The sequence below is a fragment of the Propithecus coquereli genome, unplaced genomic scaffold (assembly GCF_000956105.1).
Source record: "Propithecus coquereli isolate 6110/MARCELLA unplaced genomic scaffold, Pcoq_1.0 Scaffold23, whole genome shotgun sequence".
NCBI classification, from domain to species: domain Eukaryota; kingdom Metazoa; phylum Chordata; class Mammalia; order Primates; family Indriidae; genus Propithecus; species Propithecus coquereli.
Window position 1 is genome coordinate 3266407 of NW_012147841.1, and position 10802 is coordinate 3277208.

Consider the following 10802-nt stretch of genomic DNA (forward strand, 5'->3'; position numbering starts at 1 on the left):
TCAAAGACCTCATTGTCAAGGACTTCTTAATTTCAGTTTCCTTAAAATTGTGACTATTTCTATTCCAGGTGTTTGCTTGCACTTTTTCTATAGCCCCTAGGCATTCAGTGGTCCCCTTCCAGTTTCCTTTTCTTGCAGTGGACTGCCCTTCAAGGCTGCCTTCCAGAGCAAGTCTTGAGGCCTCCCCATTGCTAGCAATCTCTCTCTCTCTTTCTCTCTCTCACTCTCTCTCTCTCTCTCTCTCTCTCTCTTACACACACACACACACACACACACACACTGCCCACATCAGGTTCATGGGACATATCTATATGTCCTTTGCCCAACAAACTCTAGGAGGTGCTGTAATTTTGCTTTCTAAACTGCAGCCCTAGACTTGGCTGCCACTGACTGCTTCAGCCATCTGCTCTCTGGTGGCTAGATGATTAGATTCATGAGTTATGATTCAGACACCAGTTCATTGTGTGCCCCAAACCTCAGGGAACATCTATGAAGCTTTCCATGAGCCTAATAAAAGTCCTTTTCTCTTGTCTTGGTGTTAGGAGCTAGCACCTCACTCCTTCCCCTTTGGAAAGGGGTCTCTCAGCAGAGCCATCTTCAAAGAACTGCTCTTCAAAAATCCTCCTTTAATCTTCTACTCTTTTAGGCTACCTACTTTGAAAAGTGTTTTATATCTTTCTTTCGTACCTCCCTTTCTACTTTGTCTTAGCCAAAACTTCTATTTTAATATCCTGTTAAAACTGTATCCCTGGTTAAAACTTGCATCCAAGCCCTTTAGAGCAGAAGTTCCTAACCTTTTTGGCACCAGAGACTGGTTTCATGAAAGACAATTTTTCCATGGACCGGGGGTGGGAGGGATGGTTTTGGAATGATTCAAGTGCATTACATTTCTTGTGCACTTTATTTCTATTATTATTACATTGTAATATACAATGAAATAATTATACAACTCACCATAATGCAGAATCAGTGGGAGCCCTGAGCTTGTTTTCCTGCAACTAGATGATCCCACCTGGGGATGATGGGAGACAGTGACTGATCTGACAGGAAGTGGAGCTCAGGCAGTGATGTGAGCTATGGGGAGCAGCTGTAAATACAAATGAAGCTTCACTCACTCCCTGCTGCTACCTGCTGTGCAGCCTGGTTCCTAACAGGCCATGGACTGGTACACCCAGGGACTGGGGATGGCAGTTTTAAAGGCTCAGACAGAAGATTGCTGCCCTCCCCTCCAGCCTTGTGTCTTGCCTTTTCTCATGTCATGTTTGATGTTCATGTTAATAGCCACCTGCTTAGTGATTTCCCTACACTCTGTGCTTCATTCATCCAATAAACAGTGAATAAGCATTCACTAGCGATAGACATTTTGTTAGATGACAGGAAAAAAGTGCTGAGTAAGGGAAATCCCCTGCCTTCAAGGAGCTTGCTGTCTGGTGGTGTTCCAGTCTTCACTCTGACCACCACACCTCCCACAGGGACACCCTCCTTAATCCTATGCTTTAGTCCTCACTCATCTCAGGCGTCTCCTTCTGGAAGCTGTCCCCATCCATCTGCATCCTCATAGGATGCCCCAGGTGAGTGCCCCTCTTCTGTGCCCCTCCAGCTCCACACATCTCTCTCTCTCTCTCTCTCTCTCTCTCTCTCTCTCTCTCTCTCTCTCTCATAGATCATATTATATTGAAACGATCTGTTTTCGCTCTGTCCCCAACCACCCTGTGAACTCTTGGAGAGTAGGCATAGCATCTTATTCCATAGAGTCTACCAGGATGCCTGGTACCTAATAGATGCCAAATAAATGTTTGTTCAACTAAATGAAATGCCAAATATATACAAAGATATTTGGACTTACTACCTGGTAAGTGTTTATAATTTTTCTTCTAAGCAAGACTAACAATGATCTGAAGTGAATATGCTAGGAGATGATACACAGGAGACAAAGTTACGGGCTCTGTTTAATTCTCTCAGCTGTCCCAAACACTTGCTGAGTGTCACTTGCCAGAAAGTAACTTTTGTGAGGACCAACTCTACTTGTTCTGGATCTGGCTACATACAATGCTTTTATTGGGAGCACTGCCAAATTAAGCATTTCCTTTAGAATATTCTGAGTAAAAATTGATTGCAATTTTTGCAATTTTATAGTATTAGACAGTTTGGTTAACTTAGCTACATTAATCTGTGGTTGTTTTGCATTCTGTACTTTATCCTCTTGGAAATAAAGTTGTTTTGTTTTGTCATTGCCTGGGGTTGGAGGAGGTCATATTCTTAGTAGTGGCAGTTTTGCATGGGAAGGAGGGGTAAGAAGAGAAGAAGCTTGGACTTCTTTCAAAAGCCCATTCCAGGGACACCAAGAAAACTCTTCCTAGAATATTGACCAGAGTTTGGCAGGCCCAGAAATCTAAAACAGACTAGAATTCCTGTGGATCTGAAAGATAGAAATTCAGTGTGACAAAGGTCTAAAACAATCTTGTCATGCCAAAATTCTTAGAAATTAGAATGGCTAGATTGTTGCAAATCAGGGCCTCATGAATGGATAAAGAAAAGCAGCACCCCACCACGTATAGTAAAAACAACAACAACAACAACAACAAAAACCAAACTCAAAATGCTTCCAATCTGATTTAAAAGGCTTAACTCAGAACTAGACAAATTCTTTCAGTTCTTTAAAGGAGTCTATGATTTGCTGGTACAATAATTTAAAGGTGTCATATCTGCTTCCAAATGAAATATTTCTAGAAGTTTTTTTGAATGAAATAAGAACATACAAACATAAGGAATCAAATGAAATTTATATTTTGAAGAGATTTAATTTTTGTGTTTAAAGCTAATTAGTACATTTTATATGTTACAAAAATATTTTTAGCATGTTTTCTTGAAAATGCTATAGACTTTTTCATGTTGTATAACAAAATAGCTCATAAATAAGCTATTCTTGTATTTTTTTTCAGCCCATTCTTCAGAATAGCACTTTAGTTGCATCCTGAAAAATGAAAACAACACAAAAATTTTTTTAAAGTAGTAAAAACATATATTATGATTTAAAATATATTTCATTAATTTTGACTTGTCTCATATCATGGTGTGGTTAACAGGGCAAGAGTAACATTAATATTTAAAAGTTAGTATTTCAAAGTTTACCAATTTAGTGTTAGAATCAGTAAATTCTTTTTTTTTTTTTTTGGAAATGTGTAGATTGTGGTGCTTACCCATTTTTTGCATTTTTTCACTTTTAAGTTTTGCTATTTTATTTGGTGGAACTTGATGATTGTCTTAAAAGTAAAATATTGTTAGTTCAGAATGCAAAGTTATAAAAAAACCCAATATTTCAATTTATTAATTATGTTTGAATCATCTTATGTCTTAATTGAAAAATGGTAGTTTATTTAGTAGCAAAGGTGAAGCCATTGATTAACTTTTTTATTTGGAAAAAGTCCTGAAAAAGACTCAGGAACTATATCATTTACTAATGGTTTGAAAATAGAATTTTCTTAATTTAGTAAAGTACCAAAGTTGTCAGGAACAAACAGAATGAAAGCCACTGAAGACAATTAGAAAAAAATGCATTAATGAGGAAACACAAAATGCACAAATATAAATTAAGCAGTACTTAGCCAACTAGACCTTATATTTTAATGCTTCTGAGAAGGAAAACAATACATTTAAGCAATATTTGTCATCCTATCATGAAATAAATGACGTTTATGAGAATTCTGAAGGAAAAAAAAAACTGGCATAAAAATAACTTGTGTGTTGGTCATTGTTTATCAGCTCCAAACCCACCTGTCTCTATTCAGCTATGAGAGGCCAGGACAAGGTCTCTGTAAACTATGCTTCTCCCTTGACTGCTGGACCCTAATTAGTTTCTGCCATTGGAAGGGAAGAAAGGATTTACTTCTTCATGGTTTATAACTGTTCCTGAAGCCCCAGCAGTTGGTTTCTGCCTTCAGACTGTGTTGTTCCTTCCAGAACCAGCTTTATTATGTCCTCTCACCCTGACTTTCGTTATATTTAAATTTAAAATCTAGTTTTGGCTTTTATTGCTCAAAATGCTTTAGTATCCTTCTAAATTATTACTCCATTTCAAATTCTTCCTCAACCTTATTAATATAGTATTTCTTATGTAATGCTTTCATTTCATTAATCTGTCAGAAACTCTCCCCCATGAAATCAATTGCAAATGTATTAATATGTTCTAATCAAAGCTCTTTAAAATTTGCCTACAATACCCCTACTCAACATTTCTTCCTAAGTCAGAGGTAAGGACTTACCTTTTAAGATTTAAAATCAATTAAACCACATTTTCGGTACCTATAATATGTAAGGTAGGTGATCTTTTTTAAAAATTTATTTTATATATATATATTAGAAATAAAGTCTCACTATGTTGCCCAGGCTGGACTTGAGCTCCTGGGTTTAAGCAATCCTTCTGCCTCAGTCTTCTGAGTAGCTGGGACTACAGGTGTGCACCACTGCACCTGGATTAGGCATGTGGTCTTTTAAGTGCTCAAAATTTAGGGAGGAAGATAGATTTGAATATAAGTTTAGTATAAGTGCATTACAGAAAGGGCTATAATAATGCTATAAACAAAGTGCAATTGGAGACCAAGGGAGAAGAGAATTAAATGTATTGTAGAGTGGGAAGGAAGCAGGGAAACCTGCTAGAATCTTTTCTAGGAATGATTTGGAACAAGGAGGCAGTCTTTAAAACTAGTTTCAGGCCCTTTGGTGTTGATTACATTTTACATGTAGTGAGGAATCTTTGAGGATTTGAGATTACCGTTATCATTACATGATCTTGTGCTTTAGGAAGCTAAATCTGACAGCAATATGGAGCATAGGCTGGAAGTGAGGGAGTCTGGAAGCAAGGAATTCAGGAGTCTGTTATAACAGGTCAGGTGAGAAAAAAAAAAGTTGCAAGTAGAGCAGTGAGACTTTAAATGAGGGACAGATAAGAGACATTATGGTTGGATAGAGATGGCACAGAGCACCTCAAGCGATGTGGAGTTTGAAGAAAAGGGAGAAATCTAAGAAGTGTCAACCTGAGAGATCAGAAAAGATGGCATGGCATAGGGATAGCAGGAGAAGTATGTTTGGAGGGAAAAGATGAGTAATTCCATGCTGAACATGTACAAGTATAGCTGAAGATGCCTTTTTATACTTCCACTTTTTTCTTTGCTCCTATCGTATCTCTGCTCTTGAGTGCCTTTTCCCTCCCTCTCCAAATCCTACACATTCTATATAGTCCCAACTTTCACATGTTGCTGATGGAGTGACATTTACAATGATCTCTAATCATTCTAGCTCATAGGGACCTCTCCCTCCTAGTAATCTCCCTAATATTCACTATTTCTGTCTGCCTGCCACTTCTGGTACTAGCACCCTAATTTTCCTTAGTAAAACCACATCTCCACCATTCTCAGCACCTTACCTCATATGACCTAGGTCAAGCTAATTAGACCACTGTGGCCACAGTGATTTGTTCAGAAATAGGCATGTGACCCAAGCCAGGTCAATCACATAGCTTTGGAACTTTTGCTGGAACTGTTGGGAAAGAAGTTTGCTCTTTCTGCATTGGCTGCTGGGCGGGTAGAATGTAAATTATGAAGATGTTGGTGGGTACCTTTGCCATGAGGATCGGGGAGATAAGCAATTGGCCTGGGAGTGAAGCTACCATCAAGGAGAATGGAGCCAAGAGATGGACAGACACAGGTTCTGGATGGCATCATTTGAGTCCTTGGGTCTAGCTGTGGCAGAAACCAGACGACTTCTGGACACCTCAGTTAAGTGATCATTTTACTGCCTAAAGCAGTTCAAGCTGAGTGTCTGCCTCTTGCAACTCAAAAGAGTTCTGCCATTACCTGCACTTTTCATTCCCCACATTCTTACACCCCAACGTGTAATGTGAATATTTCCTGTAGGGCTGTCTTGTCTCTGCCATTGAGGCTGTTACTTTGTCTTTGTGTCTGCAGTGGTGCCATGCATTAGTAAACATTTACTGGTACCTCATTATGAGGAGACATATTATATAAAAAATGAATTGTACTTACCTATAGTTACATTCAAAGCAAAAACTGCAGCCATAAATATTTCCAAGAGCAACATTCTTCCCATCAGACAGCTAATTACTATTATCATTATCTGGGCAGATGTACGCACAGTTGTTGCTTTGCTACTGCTGCTGCTGCCGCCACTGCTGCTGCTGCTAGAGACAGTCTGTGCTGGCAGGCTGAAAGTTCTGGATTCTACCCGAACAACATTATCCAGTATAAATTCAATCTTATAATTTTTTCCTAGAAAAGAAAGCATTTGATTTTCTTTTATGTTTTGCTTGTTTTTGTATAGTTCCAATTTGGTTTTCATTGGTGAAAAATAGTGTATAATTCCCAATAATGTATTTTTGAAAATCAAGTCAAATGAATTAGTTTAAATACGGACAAGTGTAGAGAGGGTCTCAGAGTTAGAAGAGCCCATTAGCTATGGACAAGAGGAACCTGGATAGTTTTTCTTTCTGCAGCAATAGTACCAGATTCTTAGGGTTCCTTCCTCGTCCTAGTGCCCAGGATTGGAGACAGGCTGTTTGAAATGAGGGACAATAGGGAAGGGAGGTAAAGGTATTGCATCTCTGTTTCATCCCTGCCTACTTGACCTAGGATTGGAGAGGCCTCCATCTCAGTTGGGGAAGATGGGATGGATACTGAACTTTTTATTTTGAAACGTTTCAAACTAGAGAAGAGTTGAAAGAATAGTACAATAAACAACCGTATGCCCTCCATTCAGATTCAACAGTTTTTAACCATCTTCCACATTTGCTTTAAGTCAGATGCTATTTTTGTATTGCAAGATTATGACCCTTTCTTCTTACCTCAAGTAGACATCTTAGAGAAACATTGTTACATGTGTTTATAGTGTAGAAGATAAAGAGCGCATCCAAATATGTTTTAATCTACATGTTAAATCTTTCCACAGTTTTGAATATAACTAATATATTTTTCCTTGAAATATTTTCTTCTGAAACTACTGCTATCATTAATAGTAGTTACTAAACAGAATAGAGAATACTTATGCAGCCCTGTAAGTTTTTACTTCTCTGTTTAATCTATTATTTGTTTTCTAAAAGTCTTTTCTGTTTTCATTCTTCCTTTCTTTTTAGGATGAAAATATTAAATATAATTAGACCTTGACCACATTTATGCTTTCACAAACAATAGCAATACATTCTATAACATAACTTTCAAGATGTATGGGCACTGTTCTATAGAATTTGCTGCCACTGACAATTCATGACAATGGTGTATTTAAATTGTTCATTTTTTCAATTTGAAAAAAGTGTGAATTTTTGTGACAGATGTACTTTTTCTTAATGCTTTTGATGAGCAAAGAATTTAGGGTGGTCTTTTTGTTTTGTTTTGTTTTTCCCCTCCTGCAGTATTGTGAGCCCAAGCTAGCCTTATAGAAAGGGCACATAAAGAACTGAAGAACCCAGCCAACATCCAGAATCAAAGACCTTAGAGATATGACCCTAATCAAGCCATCCTACCTAGCCCCAGCTCTTAGAAATCCCCCGCTGAAGCCCCAAACATCACGTAATGGAGATGAGCCATTCATGCTCAAATATCTGACTCACATAATTGTGAGCAAATGAAATGGTTGTTGTTTTAAACCATTAGATTTTGGGCTGGTGTTTTATGTAGCAATAAAAACTGAAACAAACACTAAACATTACGTAGGTCACTAGACAAACACGTCCCAATTGCCCATTAGTAATACTATCTTTATCTGGGTTGGTCAAAGATGCAGTCTCAGCTCTTTACTTCCTTTTCCTCCCACCATTTTCTCACCCAATTCTCACATCCCTATTTCTGTTTAGTAACCAAACCCATATCGCCTCTACCCAGGTGGCCCTGCATTGCCCTTTATGGGGCTCTGTGCAGAAAAGGGGTGCTGTGTTGTCAGCTGCAGTTTGATTAGCAAGGGGATTTCCTTCAGTGCACTGACTGGGGGGCGTGGGCACCTGCTAGTAAGAGTCAAGGGAAAAGCGTGTTAATTTTCTCACATATGCTTTGTTGTTACTATTAATATAATTTTACTGTGGTTAATCTACCAACTGGCTAATTGGCCTAAACATAATGAAGAGCTAACTAAACTTGGCTTTTCTTATTACATATAACCAGGGAACTGAGACTCCACACTTTATGAAAGGAAGAAAGGAAAGAGAGGGAGAGAGAGAAAGGGAGGAGAGAACAGAGGTGGAAGGGCAGGAGGGGATAGAGAGAGGAGGGAGGGAAGAGGGGAAGAAGGGAAAGAAAGACACAAATGAGAAGCAATGGCTCTTCTCCATAGCAGGTCAAATGGACACCCCAAGGAAAGCTTTGAATTCTGAAAAAAAAAACCTTACTGTATGATTAGAAAGTACTTTAATTATTACATTGTTACCACAGTAAAATGCCAAAACCTATTTTATTGCTTTAGCACTCCAGTGATTCTGGATACTTTGGGACATTGCTATTTGGAAGTGGTAGTTTGAAGACCTTGGTCAGAAGGTTGGGTCTTTGCCACTGAGCACTTATTGGGTCCACCTTCATGAAAAGGTGAGCAACCTTCTCTTCAGGCAGTGTTCTTGTCAGGTGCCTCATTTCCCACAAAAGCGTACCCTTTAGGCTGCCTTTTAAAAGAATTTGTCTCTGCCCTTGACCAGCAAGCAATAGGACACTAGGTACTTGTCTAAGAGCACAACATTGGACTCATCGTCATTTGATTACTATCAAACATTAGGTTGATATATTGCTGTCCAGTAGGCAGACTGAACACATCTGATTGAGGGCATTATCAAAGCATGAAGAAATGAAAAATAAAGGAAAAATCCTTCAGAATGATTTTATCTTTTGATATTTAGTTACTTAAAAAAAATCAGACCATTGTCGGAAATTCTTTTACTTATTTTACTCTTTTTTTTTTTTTATTTCAGCATGTTATGGGGGTACAGATGATTAGGTTACATATGATGCCCTTACCCTCCCCCCCAAGTCCGAGCTTCAAGTGTATCCATTTCCCCGGAGGTGCGCATCGCACTCATTGTTTGTGCATATGCCCGTCCCCTCCCCCCCTACCCCTCCCCCTGCCCAACATCCAATACATGTTATTCTTATATGTGCACTTAAATGTTGATCAGCTAATACTGGATTAATAAACTGTGGTATATGTATACCATGGAGTACTATTCAGCTTTAAGAAACAATGGTGATATAGTACCTCTTATATACTCTTGGAAAGCGCTGGAACACATTTTACTCTTTATAGTTACTTTTATTCTGATGTGTGTGTGTGTGTGTGTGTGTGTGTGTGTGTTTGAGAGGAGAGAGCAGTGGTAAGAAATGGGGAGTGCCACTACATAACCTTTTCAGAAGTTAAGTTCTCTATAGGTCTTAAGTGGGCCCTGGATAGATCAATGAAGGTCTGTCTCAAGTATAAGCAGTTTATCCATTTCATTCTCTTAGATACTGTACAATCTATCACCAAGAGATATCCTGTTTGGGGATATATTAACACGACTTGGGTCCTAGTAGAATGGCTTTTACCAATTGGAGTTTTGCCATCAACCCATCTGGAAGTAATACAAGAAACATCACTGTGGCAGTCATAGCCACGTTTACTGGTTTGATATTGAAGATGTCACTTGGTACAGATTCATTGTGCACACTTCCTGAGGACTCATAGCAGACACCTGTTCTGTTCTCAGAGCATGTTATAATTCTCCACAGCAACTGATTTACCTGATGGGTACTGTAAATCATGATAATGCTCATGGTTTCTCCTTTGTGTTGACTTTCAGAAAGACTACAGCCAACTTTCTAGCCCAACTCTGAACTCCTGCACAGGGCATTAAAGTTCTATGAGCCTACTTTATCCTTTCACTTCTTGAATTTGAAAATCCATATATTACTAATAATTTTTCTTACTATAAATGTAATACATTTAGTGAGAAAATTTAGAAAAATACACAAATGGATAAAAAAATGAAACATAAGTCTGATATAATTTTGATTACCTTACTTGCTTATTTTAATTTCTACTTTGTTTTGCACATTAAATATATTTTGCTAAGCTAGACTAAATATTTTCTGGAACAAGGCAAAGTATAGGATTCTGATATCTATAATTTACTGACCAGAGCAGTATAGAATGCTTTGTTCATTAAAAGAAAATTATAATTGTTCCTATTTATGGATATATATGTAAGGATCCAAAACAGTACACTTACCTGTTCTAAGAGGAGTAAGGTCTGTATAGTTGGCCCAACAGCTGCTAAATGGAATTGTTGTATTTCCACTAAGACCACTGACTTGGTTATTATTGGAGTCCTTTAGTATGGCCTTCAAAGTCAACATAGTAACACCAACTGATACACAATTACCCTAAAAAAAAAAAAGTAGTAGAGAATTATAACAGTTGAATTGTCCTATTCTCATGCATTATTTCTTAGGATATGTAAAATTTTATTTTTAAAAATGCTTCATTACAAATTCAAAATCTGCAGAAGCTCCTTATTCTAAACAAAGAGTTTATAAATATAAGCAAAACAAGAAGTTCATTCGAAAGAAATGTTTGCAAAATAGTAAAAGATGGTATTCATAGGTTCAACTTCTAAGGGTCAGTGCAATCCTCAGGCTGCCAGCATACCAGGATTAATAAAGTTGGCTCACCTTCCAGAATTTATAGCTTAAGTCCTTCACTTAAGTAAAATTTTGAGTCATGACTTACATCGGAATCTACCGCCTTTACTGAAGGCTGCTGAGAAAATGGCTGTCCTG

The 10802-nt window shown here is 37.9% G+C and overlaps 1 protein-coding gene across 1 annotated transcript in view; it reads right to left on the bottom strand.

Annotated features, from left to right (window-relative positions):
• Positions 1-2963: 2963 nt before the first annotated feature.
• The window catches only part of PKHD1L1 (polycystic kidney and hepatic disease 1 (autosomal recessive)-like 1), a 204930-nt gene continuing 197091 nt past the window's right edge, over positions 2964-10802 (bottom strand). The window contains 4 exon segments of the mRNA XM_012645294.1: positions 2964-2974; positions 6042-6284; positions 10253-10406; positions 10753-10794. Coding sequence (XP_012500748.1) covers positions 2964-2974; positions 6042-6284; positions 10253-10406; positions 10753-10794 — 450 coding nt within the window.